The sequence below is a fragment of the Anser anser genome (assembly GCF_964211835.1).
Source record: "Anser anser genome assembly, chromosome: 1".
Taxonomy (NCBI): Eukaryota; Metazoa; Chordata; class Aves; order Anseriformes; family Anatidae; genus Anser; species Anser anser.
The window spans coordinates 67,618,950-67,640,088 of NC_139720.1; the positions used below are offsets into that span (position 1 = coordinate 67,618,950).

General features: G+C 39.1%; 1 protein-coding gene and 1 long non-coding RNA gene across 6 annotated transcripts in view; one reads left to right on the plus strand and one right to left on the minus strand.

The window, feature by feature from the left end:
- Positions 1 to 5,333: 5,333 nt before the first annotated feature.
- LOC310902441 lies at positions 5,334 to 12,074 on the plus strand. Its single transcript, XR_014586731.1, has 2 exons — positions 5,334 to 6,071; positions 9,831 to 12,074. It is a non-coding gene; the product is annotated as an uncharacterized lncRNA (long non-coding RNA).
- RERG (RAS like estrogen regulated growth inhibitor) overlaps positions 11,233 to 21,139 on the minus strand; it is a 109,227-nt gene continuing 99,320 nt past the window's right edge. For all 5 annotated transcript variants that reach the window (XM_083843895.1, XM_083843897.1, XM_083843894.1 and 2 more), the window contains 2 exons: positions 15,935 to 16,008; positions 11,233 to 15,212 (listed from right to left, as the gene is read on the minus strand). In XM_083843895.1, coding sequence (XP_083700021.1) covers positions 14,805 to 15,212; positions 15,935 to 16,008 — 482 coding nt within the window. In that variant the 3' untranslated portion in view covers positions 11,233 to 14,804. The remainder of the gene's footprint in view (positions 15,213 to 15,934; positions 16,009 to 21,139) is intronic.

Genomic DNA, 21,139 nt, shown 5'->3' on the forward strand with positions numbered 1-21,139 from the left:
GAGTAGTTCTTGTACTGGATCATTCTATATATGTAAATCAAAAAAAGAAACGTCTGTCATTCCTTAGGGGAAAAAAGCCACCACTGTTCTCACTGTCATGATTTCACAGACCGATGAACTTGTGGATCCAATTCAATATGACTTCCAGCACTGCCAACTAGGACAAAGAAATGGCAGCAGCTCTTGCTTGGGTGTATTTTCTGTTCTCTATGTGCAGCGTCGTGTCTGGGAGAAGATTTTTTCTAGGGCAAAAATCCACTGAGGACAGGAAAAAACAACATTGGAGCAATTGTGATCTTAGTGAGAAAGCTACAAAGCTTAGTTTCAGTATACTATATACAAAAATTCACTTGGCTTGCCCTCCTACCATCACTTTTTTTTTTTTTTCAAAATATGAAATAATATTGAGTATGAAATCACATGAAGCATAATAGAAGGTGATCTTTTCAGGATGCATATGACATCCTAAGGACAAGAAACAATAGTGAGAGGAGAAATAACAAAGTGAATGACTGCAGACAATAAGGTTCAGGTGCTCTCAGCTTTCCTGTTTACCAGAAACAGCTGACATTATAAGTAAGAATATAATTTGCTTTCTTTATCTAGTCAATACTTTTCATTTCAACTTATAGTGTTAAGAAGATGCCAATTATCAGACTATCCTTTTCTGCAGCCCCTTCTAAGATAAATTCTCATTATTGTGAGCGAGAAAGTCCTTGCTATAATGCAATGATGCAAATTTATGCACGCAGCTATCACAGGAAAATTCTCCAGATGAAAAGGGAAATAAAAAGCTACAGGGAGATTTTCTTTCAGAATTTAGTCTGCATAGAGGCCAAAATTTGAAGTGTGCCAAGTATTACTGCTCTAATCGTGTACGGTGTTAGCAATTTGCTCAGCACTGGCCAGAATACATGAAAGAGAATGTAAATCTCTCAACTCCAAAGAACTTGATTTAAGTAACATACTTTGAACTCTTCTGGTAAGTATCTTGGAAATGAATGTTGTTGACTTGGCAAAGAAGGTGATTTTTTGACTGAATTGGAAGGGAGAAGATGCTTATACAGAAGGGTAGAGAAAGAAAATAAACAGGCCTTAAATGGTGTCATTAGTTGAGTTAGAAGAGTGCCAGACAGGTTAATGGACCCAAGATGGAGGCAGACTTTGGGGAAAAGTGGCTCAGCATGAGTTGTCAAAGCCTTTGAAAGCAAAACTGGTAATTTTCGTTGTTATCCCTAATGGTGTGGTGGTTTTAACCTGAAAGACAGCTAAACTCCACCACACTGCTCTCATTCCCCCTCCTCAAATGAAGAGGCAGAGAAAACATGATGGAAAAGGGCTCAAGGGTTGAGATAAGGACAGGGAGATTGCTCACCAAATACTATCACAGGCAAAACAGACTCAGTGTAGGGAGATTAATATAATTTATTGCCTATTACTAACAGACTAGAGCAGTGAGAAACTAAAAGCAAACTAAAAATACCCCCCCCACACACACACACACAATCTACCCTCTTCTATACCTTTCCTCTCCCCTCCACCCCGCCACCCCCCCCCCCCAGAAATTCAGAGGAATGGGGGTTGTGGTCAATCCATAACTCTTAATCATTTGTTGCTTCTTCATCATCCTTCTTCCCTTGCTCCATGTGGGGTCCCTCCCACGGGATGCCATCCTTCCCGAACTGATCTGCAGGGGCTGCCCACAGGCAGCAGCTCTTTGAGAACTGCTCCCACATGGCTCCGTACCACGGGGTCCATCCCCCAGGAGCAAACTGCCCCAGCACAGGTCCCCCACGGGCAGCAGCTCCCCCCAGACCCCTGCTCCTGCGTGGGCTCCTCTCCACGGGCTGCAGCTCCGGCCCGGGGCCTGCTCCTGCGGGGGCTCTCCATGGGCCGCAGCCTCCTCCAGGCCACATCCACCTGCTCCACCGGGGGCTCCTCCACGGGCTGCAGCGTGGAGATCTGCTCCGTGTGGGACCCATGGGCTGCAGGGGGACAGCCTGCTCCACCAGGGGCCTCTCCACAGGCTGCAGGGGAACTGCTGCTGCGTGCCTGGCGCACCTCCTGCCCTCCTGCTGCACTCACCTTGGGGGCTGCAGGGCTGGTTCTCACTCCTTTTGCCCAGCTGCTGTTGCGCAGCTGTTGTTGATGCAGACCCGATATAAATGGAAAGGTTATAAATTAGTTTTAAAAAGGGATGTAGTTGTTCTGAATGAATGGCTGAGCATATAATTTTTAGTTCCTCCTCTACTGTGTCTGAAAGTAGGCAGAATGAGTACACCGCTATAGGGTTTAGACTAAAAAGAAAATGTCTGCAGTGTGGATCTCTTTTCAGGTGTTTGAACCCAGAGAAACAAGTGGAACAATGTTTGTAACAAAAAGCCTTGAATGACTTAATGCATCCCAGAAAAAACAATATCTAACCATAGTGCCGTCAATATTCACGAAAAATTTTAATCAAAATTGAAGGAAAATCATAGTTACTTTGGAATAAGCATCTTGATGTAGGTTAATCATACTTTTAGAGACAGTAACCTCATCTCTTTCAATATATGTAGTCTGGAGGAAGGGAATGTTGTTTCATGATGACAGCTGCTTTTTGATTTTTATTTTATTTTTTAATTCAGGGGTCATCTGAGGGTCTTCACATGGTTACCACTCTCTGTTCTGTGTCAGGATCTCTGTGTGAGAAGGGTTACACAGATAATTCCTAAAAATTCCTCACAGAGTTATGAGATAACTTAGGTTGGAAGGGACCTGTGGATATTATGTATCCTCAGAGGCGGAGGGCGAGCTAAGATCATGTTCCAGAAAAGGGTGAAAGGGTGTTCCAAAGGGTGAAAGGGTGTTCCTTTTCCTCTTTTGTGCTACAAGCTACTTTTTTTTTTTTTTTTAAGATTGCATTAGTCACATAAAAGAAAGAAACCAGTTAAAATGTTTTATCAGCTAATACTTGTGTGTCTGCATGTTTAAATTGTGCATTATCATCACTTTGCTTGGTGAGTAGTGGTGATGTACAGGAGTCAAGATTTATTTTCAAATTGTGAGAACAGATCTCCTTCTGAACTGAATTGCTACATTTTAGTGTGTCTTGAAAATGTTGGTCACTGCCATATCCATACAACAGCCAAACATATGCTTTAAAAAAACAAACATATGCTTTAAAAAAATTCTGAGATAGTCTCAACAATCACCTTGGAGATTTTATTGTGGGGTCTCATGAATACGTATGTCATCTTTTTTCTTTCTCTGTGCAGTCACAAGAGTTCAAACTTGTGACAATGAAAGGTTCATCTTTAAATATTTTATTGGTCTAAGATACAAGACCTCAAGAAAACACCTCTCTCATGGGACTGATAAGAAGCTCATCTTGCCAGGATGTAGTGACAGCATTGGCAAATCACTGCCTATCCACTAATAATATAAAGACAGCAACTCTTTTCAGACAGTTGAACAATCAGATAGCCTCTGTCATGACTAGTCTGGAAAAGATTAATGGTGAATTTTAGATGAGATGATCAATGTTCATTTTTAATCTTACTGCCTATTGTTTCCAAAATGTGGCAGTCAGGCTCCCACTGTGCCAGGAGCTGTACATGTACTCACCATGATGTGCCTTAGAAATATGGAAAGGGATATTAGGGATCAAGACACCTATTTCTTGCATCGAGTCAAGGGAACAGAAGTGTAAGGATAAAGATTCAGATCTCAAAGTTCCTGAAAATATACAGGGAATGCTTTTTATTAACTTCCATGAACTATGAAACAGGTCTTACCTAATTTGCTCACGATCAAAAGAGGGAAGTCTGAGGCAGTCTGAAAACTGAACTTTGACTTGGTGCAGATCTTTAGGAATTGCTGTGTATTCTAGCCCTGTTCTGCTGTATATCTTACTATTTGAAATAAAAAAATAATTCAGAAAAAAATGCTTCTCTAGAATCTTCTTGATACATTCACCGGTCTTTGGGAGTTTCTGAAAACTTTCCCTGAGTAGTACTGAATTATGCCATCGGTACACATTCAGTTCATATAATTAGAAGTGGCTTATTTCCTTCTTGGTACTTCACAGACACAATAATTGCATGTTGAAAACACCACTCTTTGGGCTTTGTGTGTTCAAAGTTCAGACTGGGTCACAGAAGAAACTGGATCAATTCCATGAAGAACCATGTGTGAAAAGTGCATAGCCTTTCTGCCTCTAAGTTGAAACGCATGCTGTGGCTGTAAATCAAGTGCAGATGATAGATTAAGAGACATCTGCAGCTGGAGTTGTTGGTCAGCTGAGTGAAGTAGCCAAGAACATGTCTCGTCAAGCCACATGAAAGCCCCAGGATGATGCAGATCTGAGGCTCGCAAACCTCACCGAGGTGGTATGTTACTTCTCAGAAAGCGTTTGCATTAGAGGCTTTTCTTTGAGGGAGATACAGTGAGTGGTTCTCTGAAATCTTGTTCAGGAGCATCAGGGAGCCTTGACGTGCTGTTCCACTACTCCCTCAGTGACAAGTAACATGGGGTGCCCAGCCTCGTCAGTGCTAACACAGGGCAGCATCCTGTAATCTGAGAAGGGTAATGGAGAGGTCAGCAACTGACTTTCCCTGCTGGATCCCCAAGAAAGCAGAGAGTGAGACAGGGCCCTAAGGATCTCTGTGCCATCTAAATGGGAAACAGGCATTCGAACGTGTGAATGGATCTAAATGAGCTCTGGACGATATAGACATTATTTTCTGACTTAAGACCTGCGCTATACAGGCAGAAGGAACAACCCATGGAGCCCAAAGCACACGGCACCTTTCCATCTGAAATATGCTGACTGCTTTGAAAATGTGTGTACTGAACTACACACTTTTTAACTCATGGTCACTGTGAGAATAGTATGAGCTGTCAGACCGTTATGTAGGATGTAACCTCTGTATTTTGTTTAGCCTTCCTACAGGTTAAGTTGAATTGCATTCTACAAATCTTTACAGCCTCCTTTACCTTAAAGGAGTTGTTTCAGGCAATTAAGGGGTAAAAAAATAATTCTTAATTCTCACACTCTTAAAACAGAAAAATTAATATTACATTTTTTGAATTATTATTTTTTCCCTTGATTTGGTAATTGTTGTTCCCTTTACTCATCCTTGAATATGGAAAATTGACAAGACCAGCAGTTACTGACCTCAGACCTCTCACATGATCATGACATGCTCTGTGCAGCTATTTCAATAAAGCAACATATTTTAAGAAAGATTTATGGGAATTCACAAGAATTTCTGAAAATAACAGGGCTACTACTCAAAAGTTTAGGAGAAGCTAGGTTAAATCCCAACATTTTCCCTCTACTTGCTTTTCATTTCTGGCAGTAACCTGCCACTACAGCATTAAAACCTAGACTGATGATAATAATTGTAAAATAAATGTATATTAAGTCTTGCAGAGGATTTGTGCCAGAGTCTCGGGTGATCTTAATTAGCATAGTTTGATGGACTCATGCTGGCTTACAATGCTAAAGATTTCCTCTTAGTTCTCATAGCAAATCTAATTCCAAGCCACCTGGCAGTGTCCTAGTTACTGTGGCTTTGGAGCAAGAGAGTTAACAAGGCAGCAGTACTTGGGGAAGGTTTTGAGAGCAGGAAGCCAACGTAGAGTGTGAAGCTGTGGGTATGAGGCCATATCCAAGCCTACCTATTGAATTGATCAGGGCCTCATTTGTCTTTCTGAACAATAGGTTGGGATCATGGGTTACTCATTGGAGGAAGGCCCAGACAAGGCCAAGAGTTTAATGGAAGGGAGTGCTGAGGAAGAGGTTTACGTAGGCACTAGGTGGGGAAGGAAGCAAGAACAGAGGCCTGACAGAGAACAGGTGGTCTTTGAGGAAAAATGAGATATAAAAAAGAAGAGATTTCAGGAGGCAGGGGTTGTGCATACCAATACAAAGCAAGAGGCTGGGCAGAAGCTAGACACTACAGTATTCATGTTTCTCAGCAGAAATGTGTATATGGAGAGTACCTCCCACAGACACCGTGGTCTGTGGCTACTTAGCAAGAGAGAACGACAGAGCATACTGGATTGTGTATGAGCTCACAGAAAAGGTCAGAATGACTGTTCACTGTTCCACATGTATTTTCTTTTCAACATATTTGTGAGAAGTAGCTGTCCTAAGCAGCTATTTAAGTATTTTCACTGAGCTCATCATAGTAATGCCTAAATTGAAATGCTGTGGGATTTTTTGTTGTAAATGTTTTCTAAATGCTTTTGTTAAAAAAAAAAAAAAAAAAAAAAGATCAACAGTCATTAAATTTTGCATCAAATATTTTTAGGAAGCTTTTCCCTGAAAAGGCCAAAGACATTAAAACAGCCCAGAGTTTGCTGGTGAATATTTGGGCTAACACATGGGCAAAGCGTAGCAGAATATCCTGTCTGTCGTATTACAGATGTGTTCAGTGAATTCTGTTTTTCTGTCCAGAGCCATCTCTAAAAGCCCAAGAAATGCTCAGGGGCTACGGAGGTAAATTAAACACAGTGATCTTTTAGTCTTCAGTGCTTACTGACATCAGTTTGCAAAAATTGGAGTGGCAGTAGTTTTTAGTGGGAAAATTCCGTGAAACCAGGCTGATAACTAACATTTTGCTTTAGAACAATAACAAACCTAGCACAGAAGTGAAGACCTGATGGCCAGCTACACAAAACATCCTATCTCATCTCTCTCTTCTTTTCTCCCTGCAGTAATAACTATTTCAAAAGAATCTGAGATTAAACCTCAAGTATCAGCTCTTCATTTGAGTCCTTCAGAGAGCTTTAATTAGTTTATTTTCTAGGAAGTCTGAAGATCTCTCTCTTCCTTACCTTTGTCCTTCATTAAAATAACTTTTTATGTTTCTGATGTCACTCCTAGAATGCTTCCTATTGTGCTTATTAACTTCAAATATTTTAACTGCACACCAGAGAAACAATGGCCTTCAGAGAAAGTCCCTAAAGGATGTTGCAGGCTTTTCACATTTATTGTGGTTATTTCAAATACCAAAAACAAACAAACAAAAACAACCAACCAACCAACCAACTACCACCACCAACAACAACAAAAAAAGAAATAAAGAGAAAAGAGGCAAAAGGCAGCTCATGTGGCTATTAAAAGGCATTTAGTATTTGTAGAACTTATCCTACGTTCTTTTGCCCTTATTAGTTCACATAGACATATCATTCTTTTGTTTACAGATTTGTGTTAAATACATTTTGGTGTAATAAAACTATGTGTGTTTAATATTGTCAATAGTACTCACTGCTTTGGCATTGAACTGTACTCTGAAGAGGGGAAATATATCCTAGTTTTGGAGTGTGAAAATGAAATAATTTGGAGTAGATACAAACTTCTATCCTAAATTTGCACTGAATTGAGTTGAACAATTAGGTGTGTTTGATATTTATGCCCTTATGAGATACAAGGTTTTTGGTACCAAGTGTACATGCTCAGTGTTCTAGCAAAGGCTTTTGTGTAGATCTGCGGTGCTACGACTGACTTTCCCAATCAGGCAAAGGGGTCTTAACTTCAAGTCAGAATCATAAATTCACAGTTATCTGTGGGACAACAGATAATACAGAAAGCTCTGCACATAGAAAGCCTAACGGGGAGAAAAAAATAGGATTTTAAAAACAATTTTTTGTTTCTCTCTCTAAGCAGAAACTAAACAGAATAGAGAGCTTAACATGAATTTTCTGGGTTTTTGAAAGCAGAAATGGGTGACTCAGCTGGTGTGTTCTGTTGCTGGCATTTTACAAGCCACCATGATTACTTCAGACAACGGTTTTACTTTTTCTATGCCCAGTCTCTTCCTCTACTGAAAATAAAAAAGAGGTTAGGGGATATGATTTTTTTGTTTTCTCTGTTTGTTACAAGACCTTGCTCATTGCTCTTCTGTTGCTCTTTGGAGCTGAGGAATGGATGCTGAGGGGTTTTTGGGTAGACAAATGATTTTCTTGGACTTTGCATGTAATCAAAGTTATGCAGTTCTCACTTGCAAAAGTGTTGAACAGCACAAAACCAAGTGAATAAAATGGAATCTGCCTGCAAATGTTGACATAGCATGTCAGATCTGTGGGTATGAGAGATCATGTCTCCTTACAGCAATCAACAGTCCCAGTGACGTGAACTCCTTATACTGACATCAGAAAAGATTACTTGTTTAGTTCAAGTTTTAATGGTACATGGTCTTTGTTCTGACAATCCTGAGATCTTATACTCATGTGGAATTTGGGGGAAAATATTGTCGTGGCAGTGTACATGATCTGTGATGACTTGCACAGAACACGGGAGCTTTCTGGACTGATATTTAGCTTGCATGACTTGATATATATATGATCATGTTACAATTGTTAAGATTTCAGGGAAAATTGTTCTTTTGAATTTATCCAAAAAAAAGTTATATATCTATATTTGCGGCTGATTCTGTCAATAATGAATAGTACAGCTGGGGTAATATTAAATAAGGTTTTTAGAGAAATTTGTTTCCCATAACTTAAAAACTGAAATATTGAACAATCCAGAAACTTTATTAAATTAAATCTGGATATCAGAAACCTGGCATTAATTACAAATTCCAGACCTAACATTTGTTGCATCATAATAATATTTTTACTTCTTTCTAGATAGATTTGCAAAAAGAAAACAAAAATCTAAAACTCAAAATGTTCTCTCTCTCTGATTAGTTGTTCTGGTGAGTTATACCAGTGTTAACATACTAAATTATGCAATTACTTTTCAGAAAAATGGGTATTCCAACTTTATTTAAATTACGAATCTGGAGTTATTTATTTCTTCTTTTATTTGATTATTTATTTATTTATTTATTTTACTGGCAAAAGTTCCTTCTGTGTTTCCTTGGTATTCCTAGTAGTGCCTCTGAGTGGCCTAGATTAAGTGAAGTGGATTTAAACTGTGTGTACTGACAAAATAGTTTAAATCAGACCCTCTCAATAAACGATTAATTTCTACTTTATTAATGTATTCTTGGTAACTAGAACTTGCTGGATTTTGAAATGAGGTTCTGTAAGCCCTGAGGTTCTGTAAATTCCTGATAATAGATTATATATACAGAGAGATGTATATTAATTATATATCATTTAGATACATATTATATCAATATATTTAATGTATTTATTCATTATTTATATTTTATAATGTAGTATATTACATATATTAATGTATAATATACAGAGAATGATTTATATATATAAAAATGAAAAAAATGTAGATTTGATCTGAGATGTGTAATTTCAGATCTACTATTATCATGCATGTTAATATTTCATTGTGGAAGGAAGAAGACCCTACTGATAGAGAACGTTTCAGTCAGGCTTAGGACTATGGTAGCTGACAAAGTGGTCTGTGCTTTATGAGATCATCTCTTATCAACAAAATTGCTTTCCAACTTTTCAGAACAGCTGTGTTCAGCTTTAAGAATTTACCTCCAGAGGTATTTGTAAACGCTGCATTCCTGTGAGAGGGACCTCTGAGTTGTTACACAGCCTCTTTGTCCATACAACTTCCCTGAATACCAGAGTATATTGACACCTACATTTGAAAATCTTAATTTAAGACAGTAACATTTGAAAACAAAACAAAACAAAAGGAACGAAAACAAACCCTACTGCTTTGGAAAATCAAGCAGAGGTGAAAGAGACCAGTCCAGAAATCCAGAAGATCAAACTTCCATCCTATTCTGTGATGTATTAGATGCCAGTCAGCAATGTGAACTTACCTCCCAATTTCCTACTATTGTACTTCAGATCAGAAATTGAGGAGATATTTTTCAAGTGGAGGAGACAGGTTGGTTGTTGCTGTGTTTTCTCTGCAGGTTGGCTACCAAAGCTGTGAACCAGGGGCCTGATCTATCCAAGGTGTAACTCTACGAGTCAGTGGAGTCCTGCCCTGGGAGCTTAGACTGTCTCTTTCTGGTCTGAGCTGTGCTAATAGCTTTTCTCCTGTGCAACTGTGTTTACAGAAACCAGATGGAACTGGCCTCACACAAACCATCATTATCACCTCCTTGTATCCTTGCGAAGTAAGGGACGACAAGCCACTCTGTATTTTCATAACCCTGCAGTAATTAGTATTGCCATTTATAATGGGAATAAAGTGTAAAATGTCAGAGTTTCTAAGATGGCACTGTTTTCATTGTGTGTTTAATTTTTCAAGGAATGTAAAGGCAGCTAAATGGAACTGTCGAGGAGCATTCTTTAATTAAAACCTCTTTTTTTTTTCTTGTCAAGATATGCAAACGGTTTGAGACATTAAAATTATGATAAAAGGAATCCTAAGCACTGTTTATACATAGTCATTAAGAATGCAAATACTTATGTTGCATGAAACATTATTTTGACTGGAGCAAGTTCTAGTGCAGCTTGGCATAATTCCAAGCTACTTTGCAGTGCTACAGAGGCTGATAGTGACTGGAAAGATGCTTTACTTAGTCTGGGGAGGTTTCATCTTGCAGCATAGCTCCTGCATACAGATTTCACTCCCTGCTCTGCCAGATATGGCATTCTTATACTCTTGCTGCAATTAACCTGTTCAGGATCATGCTTTGGATTACTTCATTGGCCCAGGTTTGGAGGAAAACAAGAAAATGGCATACTGCTGTTTCCCCTCATCTGTGATGAAGCTTCCTGCATCTTCCTTAATGACCAAACTATGCGTGATTGGTATACCATGACTTATATGACATACTTATAATGTACCTTCTCTTCAGAATCACAGGATATTGTATCTGTCCTTGGAAAATAGGCATATCCCTGAAAATGGGCAGGTGAAAAGTTGGCTGCATCCAAATCTATTGCAAAAATATCCCGGACCTCTTATCCCAATATTTTACCTGAGAAGCTTGAGATAAATTCCATGTTATTTAGCTGGCAAGAAAGAATTTGAAAGAAGGGTTTCCAGTGTGTTTCACTGAGGTTGTTTATTATCTGTGACATTGAACCCTTTTTGATCAGCCTTGAAATGATTACCAGTGACATTCAATTCTGTTTTTCACTGTAGATGCTATTTGACGTCTTGATTCTAGGCCTAGCAGTTAAATAAGATCAAAGAAACAGATCCAAATGCTGAAGTGCTTATTCAGCAAAATTTACTGTTTGGTTTCCTAAGATAAAGACTAAAGTTAAAGAAGGAAAAGAAAATGAGTCAGGACTTCTATAATTGGCCACTTAAAACCTAGAAGACAATGCTTTGGAGACAACTAACAGAAGACCAATGCATAATAGTTCAGTACAGAGAGCACTTTTTTATTATTTTTATTTTTCTTATATATTATCTACAAGCACAAGCTTTCATATTTTTAATGTAAAAATGCATACAGATCATTATATATATAAAAATCAACTAGCCTTGTAGCAAACCGCCAGATGCAACCATCCCCAGGTTTGGGGACAACATAACTGGATCCAGGTGCAAACTCAATGGCTGACCCTCACTTCCATCCTTAGTTGCACCGAACCCCCAGATCTGAAGGGAAGTTCTCAAAGTTCTAGGGAAGTCTTGGTTCCTGATCCAGGTCTTGCAGCATGGGCATGACTAACTCTTCATCAATTGAAGATAAATATTTAAAAACTTCATAAATGACAATCAACTTGTTGTAGGTAACAAGTGTCCATTTCACCTTTCCTCCCCCTTTTTGTTCATCTTCCCTCCCAACCTCTCTCTGTAGAAACGGAAAGGGCAGAGGAGAGGAATTTAATGTTAATGTCATATACGCACATTTAAATAGCAGCAGTATAAACACAATTGAAACTGTTGATGTCTGCTGCAGAAAGGCTACTGAATGCAAGTTCATGTTGCATTTGGCCTTTTCAACGTTTGGGCACTTTTCGGCTCAATTTACACATTGTAGAAATATGACACATTTATAGCATAGCCAATAGTATGTTGCAACATTGTGAGCAACAGTAAATTGGATTGCATTTAATAGTATGTAGTATGTATCAACAGATTATAATATACTATCTTATAATTGCCTTGTCAAGCAGATCATTACATTGAGGAAAAGAAAATAAATGAGCAATTAAGTAAAGAAATTTGTGTTTGTGTGGGAGGAAAGGTTGTAAAATAACAGCCTCCTTTCTGACCAAATGTTTAGCATGTTTGGCAGTTTCCAAAATCAGTCTTTGTAAAGGAATGTTACTATTTTTATTAGAGGTTCTTTATGTAACAAGTCATGTTTGCACAGTGGAATATTTTCTTTCATGAGGATTTTATAACTTCCCCATAACAGATATTGTGAGAAAAGATGTAATTTGCTGGGATTCTTTTGCAAAGTATTATGGCCATACCTTAGGCTTTCCTTCCTTTCAACTCTCTTAATATGAATACGATAAATTTATTTTCTTTTGTAATTCATATATTACCTTTTTGTATTTTAAATGCAGCTCTACTCTGAAACCCAAGATTTTTCAGAGAAAAGAACTGTTGAACTTTCCTTAGATAGGGATAAATCAATTGCTTAGAATACCAACACCATGACTTTCCTCATCAGCTATGTTGCCATGGGATTGCAGGTAAGGATTTTGTTTGCTTCAGATTCGTGCAACTGCACTGATTTGAAAGATAACAGAATGACCTCATGCCTCAATTTGCAATTGCTCGCTCTTTCTCCTAATGTTGTAACGTACACACTTGCAAGTTCAGACCTTCAGCTAATGACCACTGGTGTGCGAATAGGCACTAACTTTTTCTGTTACACTCATATTGATTATGCATTACTAACAGGACTAAAATGGCTAAACCTCTCTCTCTCAGAAGTTAGAGACATGACCAGTAGTTTGGAAACAGGTGTGTCATGGAGACAGTGACATCATCTGTTGCCAGAACCTCCTGCCCAGAAGCACAAAGTGACGTTTCCATTGCAGTGTGTGTAGCTGATGTATGGCAACATACCTGAAAATGAGGACCAAAATATAGGTAGTGATTCTGAAAGACTGGAATGAATTTTCACTATCTACAGTGGGGGAAACAAAGAACATAAACAGCAAAAATATAATATACGTTTGAATGCGATTTTTGTTGATAAAAGTTGGGTGAAAGGTGTGGGTGAATGTTTAAAAAAATACTTTGGTAAGTATCTTTAAGCTCATGCTTTGAGAAGTTCTGACTTGGGACTTTTCTCTGCCCATGAGGATATACAGGCTTGATTCTCCAACCTGTTTCACCATTTATACGGCTACCTACAACTGTATAAAGTGCTCTTCTACCAGATATCCTCACTCTTCTACATCTGTGGCAAGTTGGATTTGATAGCCTTTGGGCGTTGTTTCCTCACAGAGGCGAATAACCATACAAAGTGCAAAGCAGTGGAGAATAGACTTGTAAGCAGTTACTATAAGAGGGCTGTTCTTCAAAGGAGAATACTGCTAATATTCTCATTTGTCATAGTATCCTTTGGCTGTGGTTCTACATGATGACAGTCTGAGTTGCACATGAAGCTGCCTAAAGGGATGCAACACAACTGGTGAGACGAGCACAGTCTGAAAGTCTTCCAGTCTTAGTTCTTGTACCTCTTGCTTCTTCTAGAAGAAGACCTCACTACTACAGTTAGCAAGACAAGTAGGCACAAGGCAAAACTTAACAGCTGGCTTAAATGAGAGGCATGAGGGAGGAGGAGGAGGAGGAGGAAAAAAAAAAAAAAAGTATGTTTTTTATCCCAGACACCAAAAATATGATAAAATGTACTTTCACTTGAAAGTGCCAGAGTCACAAAAAACTGTGATGGTTTAAACCACAGAGTGCTTCAAGCAACATCTGGAAGTTTAAACATCTGGAAATGATGGCCTTTTGATATGGTAAAAACCCTTCACATCTGATTACATTTGGGCTTGGACTTTAAACACTTGCCTTCCCATGGCTTAAGTTCTTCAGTATAAGATAGAATAAGGGAAACTACTTGAATTGAAATAAGACCAAAACAAAAATGTAAACAAAAGCTAAAAACTACCCTTAACTAAATCAAGAGTATTATGGTTATTTTTTTAGTTTAATTTCCCAAGACGTATACTCCCATTTCCCCAAGTACAGTATTGTACTTCAAGGGGGAAATGCTGAAATGACACTGGACTAGCTGATTATTTCTTGATGAATTCTGTAGTTGTAGAGGATCTCAAAAAGCAGCTGAATTTCAGCTCTGTTGACATGTGTGTCTTGCTGGCTAAACACTCCATGATAAAGACTCTTCCTGTATTTTTTGCATACCTTGCTAAGAATATCGGCACTCATAGATTTGACAAAATAACAAGAAGGAAGGACAGTTTGGAATAAAAGCACACAGTGCACCAATTTGGAGCTGGTGAAAGGTGTCAGATGAACTTTCTGGAACAACACAGCAGCCTCAGTCCTTGACAATACCAAGTCTGATGGTTGTTGTTGGACTGAAGACTGAGTCTTACTCTCCAAGTAAGTGGCTACTGAGCAGTTGGCTGGCTGGGAATGGTGTTTAGGCACTACTGACTTGCAGGGGATTGGAGGCAGCCTTGTAGAAGCAGAAGATACTCTGTCAGTGCCAATCCCCACAATCATCTAGTCCTTTGGAGTTATTTTTTTTTCTTTTTTCTTTTTTTCTTTTCTTTTTTTTTTCCTTGTTAGCCAGAAGCAGTGTGGCTAAATACATTTTGCAACAGGAAAAAGTCTGATCCCATGTTACTCAAAAAGTAGTGTGGTTTGATTTTTCTATTTTTTTAACAGCAAAGCTTTGACCATTTTTTATTAAATGTGCTCTGCCTGCCTTGTCCCTATCCCAAGCTAATATGCTCTACAATGCTTCTCTGGCTTAGTACACCTCTTTTTAGCTGCTGATTTTAGTAAGCATCTTATTAATAGCCTGCTTGACATGGGTGGTGGAGCTTCGTCTCCGAGTCTTGCCCTGGACCATCTTTCGACGCCGTACTTCACGACAGAGCTCATAGAAGGCTTCCATAATGTTGCCCTCTCCTGTGCAAGCAGAGCACTCATAAAAAGCACATGCTAGTTCTGTGGCCAGCTTTTCACCTTCCTCTGTGCTGACCTGCCTGGAGTGATCCAAGTCTGCTTTGTTCCCCACCAGAATCAGAGTGACATTTTTGGGTTTTTTAACTTCATCCAACAAGTTCTTAAGTGGCAGTACTTCCTCAAAGCTGCCTCTGTCCGTGATGTCATAGACCAGCACGAAGCCTTCACCCCATCGCACGTGTCCTTCTTTCTGAATAGCATCCTCCTGTTTTGAAAAGACAGACACCAGCCTTAGGAATACAATTTATGAAAAAGACACCAGGCCTTCTGATAGATGTTGGTGCCCCAAGGCCTGGAAAGCCATGTACATCCACTTGACTGTTCTCTACACACATCACATTTTTACTGTGTGGCATGGGGGACCTACTCTGCCAAGGTGTATCATGGGCTGCCTGCCATGGGCAGGCTGGTAGCACGCAATCAGAACAGGGTCTCTGTTGAGCAATGCCAAGCACACAAACTTCATAGGAGTGTGCAGCATGAGCATGTTTTGAAAGGAAAGGCGTCTTTGCTATGACAAAACTGTTCTACAGTTTGGTAGGAATCATTGACAGAAGTTGTTGAGCCACATCACTTGATTGCAGAAATAGGCTATGAGTTTGTGGATAGTAATAACATTGTTGGGTTGGCCCTGGGTCAAGGAATGGAAACAAAATAATTTTAATCCCAGTATAAACCTTAACTTTGTTTGTTCATCCAGTGTTTGAAAAGTGTAAGCAGGGTCCCTTGCAGAATGGCCTGGATCTAGCACACTGGGTCTGACAGCAAGCTGGTGGTAGGGGAGGAAGGAGGGCTCTGCTCAGAAGCAAATCTCAGTCCCCAGAAACAGAGCACATCTGCCACCCACCACATTGCCACCATCGCACTCCCCTTCCCTATTGCCTATCTGAGCCAAGGTGTTGGATGTTAGTACATGCACCCACGCACCTGACCAGCTGTATCTAGTATCTCCATGGAAACCACTTCATCATCAATGGTAGCTTGGTGACGATATGTAGACTCTAAAATAAGAACACATTTTGTGAAAAGTATTAAAAGAGGGTGATTTTTTTTCTATCTTCCTTACAGCTACTCCAGCACAAGACCTGATATGTGACACACAGCTTCACTAAATTTTATCTATTGGAGCGCTTCCTGCCAGTGGAGCACACTCAAGTCCTCCTTTCTACAACCATGACTTTTTTCCCTCTCCCCATACCTTGCTTTCCCATGAAACCTGCATCTTTGTACACTGCACTCTGCCCCCAACAAAAGGACAGTCTCCTGCAGCAAAGAGCTCTGCAAGACTGAAGGCCATTTTTCATGTTTGCTCATATGAAAGCTGCCACCTGTAAAGCACAAATTCTGCTTCTCTCAATGTATCCAGCTTGAAAGGCTGTTGCTGCTTAGCCTGAAGTCTGACAAGACCAAAACCAGTGTGGTTGTAGATCAGGGACATAACTACTATGTGCAAGCCATATACGGTGACAAAGTTACAGAATGGTTGGTTATTTTAGGAATGTCTCTTTGAAACATGCTGAAATCATCACATTCCCCTCTTCTAGCAAGAGTTCAAGCAGTGATTTCTCTGTATATGATTTATAAGGATAGCCAGCGAGCATTAAGCATTCACACAAACTATAGAATAAAGGAGCCTATTTACTGTGTCCCAGATTCTGGAACCAGGCAACTACTGACAAAATGGGTTGTTTTATCTTAATGAGCTGATAAGTTAAATTTGATAGCATTTGACCTAAAACTTGGAAAATGATCTGTGCTAACATTTAGATTTATTACTGTTGCTAGCTCACAGATGTCCTATATCAAAAGGCAAATACATATGCTGTAAAACTGTGGTCAGTGACTATGAATGCTTTGCATTGTCAGAGACACAGTTCTTTTATTTGGTGTAAATCTCCCCAAAAGAAATGAAGGATATGTTGAAGGAAAGACATTTCTTGAACTAAAACTTCTGAAAGGGCTCGTGTTTGGTGTATGTCTTTTTTGTTTTGTTACATACTTGAATGTATCACCTCTTCATAGTTAGGATTTTTTCAGAGATGTCAGCATTACAAACACTCTCTTCCAAAACAAAAAATGTTACTTCCCTCCTGTGCCACCTTAATTGCTTTAAGTAGCACAGCTGTCTCTAATAGGGACAAATGGTCAATTTAATTAGGCAGATGGCAACCAATCTTGTATAGGGCTTCAGGCAATGAAGACTGAATTTTTAAAGGCAGGAAAGCCCCCTTCTATTCATTATTGCAAGGCTGTTGAAGGAGCTGATATGATCCTGGGGCTATTCCTACAGAATAGAGTAAGATACATCTAAGTCCCTCAGCATGTCTTATTTTTCCCTTCTGTATGATGTCTTACCTGCAGCATTTTCCTCAGGGGAATGCAGCAAAGCAGAAACTGTGGTTTGGTGCAGAAGCTGCAGTGATGCTCCTTGAGCAAATTATTTCAATTAATAAAATGTTCAGTGCTAGGTTGGGACTCCCTGAGTAGCACTCCCTATCCAAAGTCATTTAGGATCTTATGCTTCATTTCTTTGGGGGAGAGTGAAGAGGAGACAGTTCTCTGAAGGAGTAATGCGGTGTTATCTCTTTACTCACTTATGTCTTAAAATGCTTGAATGCATGTGACCAGCTGGCCCTGTTTGACAAGTAGCTGTTGAGAATTGGTCTGCCCAACTTCAGAAAATACCTGTATCTGTCCATTTTTGCAGCATATTTGTGAAATTCTCTTCTTAGGAGGCAGAATGTAGTAGGTCATAGGGCTCTTCTCTGAGAAACTGGAGAATAAATTTCAAGAAGTAGACTTGCTGCAGAAAAGCAGTGTGATTCTTAAGAGATAGCTGAGTTTTTTAAATAGATGGTTCTAAATTGCTGGTGTTTTATGCTGCAATTTTAACTCACTTTGGCTGTCTGCTTTAGGGTAGAATTTGGTCCTGGATGAGTAACACTGATTGGGGCCAGCTTAGTGTTGATATATATTAGTAAAAATGAATCTGTTCCTGTGCTCTGGAATGTGCAGTAGCTGGGTGAATTTAAATGAGGAGTGTAAAGGAGCTGGATGTTTAAAACATTTTGGCAGCCATAGCTTCTTGTTCAAGGGAACAGAAACATCCGAAGAATCTGGTCGGATGCTATGAGCCCTGAAGTCATGATTTCCAGTCTGTGCACATCAAGCACCCTAAAACCTTAAGTTCCCATGTTAGTTTAGAAATGTGCTATCTTGATTTAAATTTTATTAATTTTATTCTCCCTATGCTACTCTTTATTTTAAGATGTGCAGACAAAGGGAAAGATGACTTGAGATACCTTCTGGATCCCTAACTGAAACTATTGACAATGCAGGTGTCTGTGTCTCAGCTAAGTACCCTTGACTCCAATTAGTCAATGAGGTAAAATATGTGCTGGATATACTTTGTCTGATATCTTTCCTGGGATGAATCATACTTCAGAAGCATTTAGAAGTCTAAAATTGGTCAGATGAATTCATACTGCAAATGTCTTGTCCTCGCATATTGTCATGGGCAAGTAGAAAGAGCAAAGTGTAGCACTGTGCCAGATGCCTCCTGATAAAAGCTCCCAAGATGATTCTGGCAGTTTTCTGAGCTCCAGAATATCACTTATGCCTGGTGATGCCTATGTTTTATAACTACATCTATGTGGCTAAAACATTATAGATGGAAAATAAACCTCAGAGATGTGTTAGGCTGTGGCAGTCATGGTGTGCCTGATGCTGTTAGTACTGTGGAAATATAGTACTCATATCCAGATCTACTTGGTCATAAGACCCAGTCTTGTTGGTTTGGGCGTGTGCTGCAGTTCTGCTCTTATTCCTAGTAACTAATCTAAGGTGTTGTTGATTGCATGGCTCTGAATGCCCTCCGTTGTTTATAATGCTGCAATCCCCCAGCACTCTTGCTTTGCAAAGCACTCCTGGTTCTCATAGTTACTTTGTTTGAAAAATTAAAGCTTATTCCAGAAATATTTATGCCTGTTGAAAGGCCTGAGAAATGTATTGGAAGTAATAGCAACTGGTTTGTTTTTCAGTCTATAATGTACTGCCACAATAATTCATTAATGGGAACTGGGTAAAATTTTTTTTTTGAATTACAACAACTGCTGAATAGCTTTGGAAATAATGAATTTTTGGAAAGAGCAATAAAAACAACCACCAACAACAACAAAAAACAAATACAAAAAGCACTTCCCCTCTCTGTGTTGGTGTGTTACAAATCTCCCTATTCTTCTCAGCAACCTGATTTATAAGAATGCAGGAAAAAAAACAACTAAAATTATATAGAGAAAGTTTTGAAGCCTATATTCTGCAGACTTTCCATGGATATGTTATTCAGTCACAGCTTGATCACATCGCATCCTCGTGCTATGCTTATTGTGATATTTCATAGAGTTTTGACCTGTAAGACCTAGATGGTCATTTATCAATCTTATTTGCTCATGGCTACCCTGATCTATTGAATACATTTGTTCCAGAAGATTATATTTTCTAGAGGAAAAACTACTGTCGGAGGAGTAATTGCTGGATCTTAGTCTGTATTTGTAGTGATGTAAAGATGTTTTCAATACTTGTTTGCTTTGAACAGGCAATAAATAGCAGGGGCGTGTGACCCTTCAGGAAGGAAATATTTACATTGTAAGGGCTTATTGCTTTTAGGAAGAAAACTTATAGCAGTAGGTTTAGTTAAGATGGAACAATGATGTATGTTATTTTATATGTACATTTAAAATCAGGTTGGGCTCTTTTGTTTGCTTCTAAGTACAGAGGGACACAAGTTTTATATCCATACAGAATTCTATTTAATTTTTGTCAAGAAAGGTTAATAATACCAGAGCATACAAAAATACTGTAAGAAACTTTGGTCTCATGGTGGCTTTCAGCCAGTTGGACCTGAGAGCTGCAAGAGACCCAGAAAAAGAGCTTTTGTGTAATAATTATAGCTGAGTTTCCAGACAGAAAAGCTACAGTTAATAGGCATGATCTTCTCAGTTAGGGTAAAAATCTTGTTAGATGGTGATGCAGAAGTATGTTCAAAAGACCAAAATTTCCCATAACTATTTCTGATTATGTGATACAGGTTCCTGTTCTCTTTTTCAAATAAACTCCATCCTCATTTTGACTTCTGCAGTCTTTGATGTCCGTCACGATGGCATTTATCTCTATCACATTTGAGAAAAGTGACAGCCCATTGGGAACCCAATTTACTAATCTTGGTACTATTTGAGACTGTTCTCCAGGGCTTTCCTTCAGTCTGCCTATGTGAAGTCTGTCCCCTCTGCATTTCCTTGCTGCTTCAGGAACTTATCACCTTTTATAAAGCTCTTGTAACTCGAATGTACTTTCCCAACTGGGCAAGTCTCTCTTGCCTTCTTCCCCAATCCCAGCTCTTTTTGAAACTCAGCTAAATGTATTTTTCTTGCTTGCATCAGGCTGTTACTCACTCCATCCATTATTTCCCTACAGGAGGGCTTTCATTTTGCAACCATCAGTGATTTTACAGGAACCACAGCTCTGTGTATTTAGAACAGTTCTAATGCTGTATGTCCCCATATGTCTCTTTAGTAACATATACTACAAATCACCAAATAAGCATAGTTGTGTTATTTACTTTATCAATAAAATTCTGTTATTACTATCTCATGAAAAAGTAGTAGTTAAAGGCAATGAAAAAAAAAACCACAAAACAGGCATGTGACTGAGAGCTCCGACAGTTGGGCTTGCATTCTTCCGTGCCTTAAGTGTTTCTGCACATGTAACCCCAAGACTCAGGAAATACAGAAGGAAAAGTTCCAGAAGGGTATACAGAACCTGTGTTGTGCTTTGGATGTATGGTTATCATACTACATGAACATTTATGTCAAGCCACAAATACAAACCAAATGTATGTAAAGGAAGGTATTTGTGGTGCTGTTCAGTTCAATTCTAGGGACTTTAGTCTGCTTCATGTGTAATCTGCTATTGTGAATGCTACTTTTGGAATCTGTTTGGTGATGTGCGAAGGAGTGTTTTTCTAATATCACTTTTGGCTTTTTTGGCTCCCTTTGATGAGGCTACATGTTTGCTGCAACCAGAGTTGTGACTGCAGTACAGCAGGCGTTCCCAAACTAGCCTGATTAAAGCAAG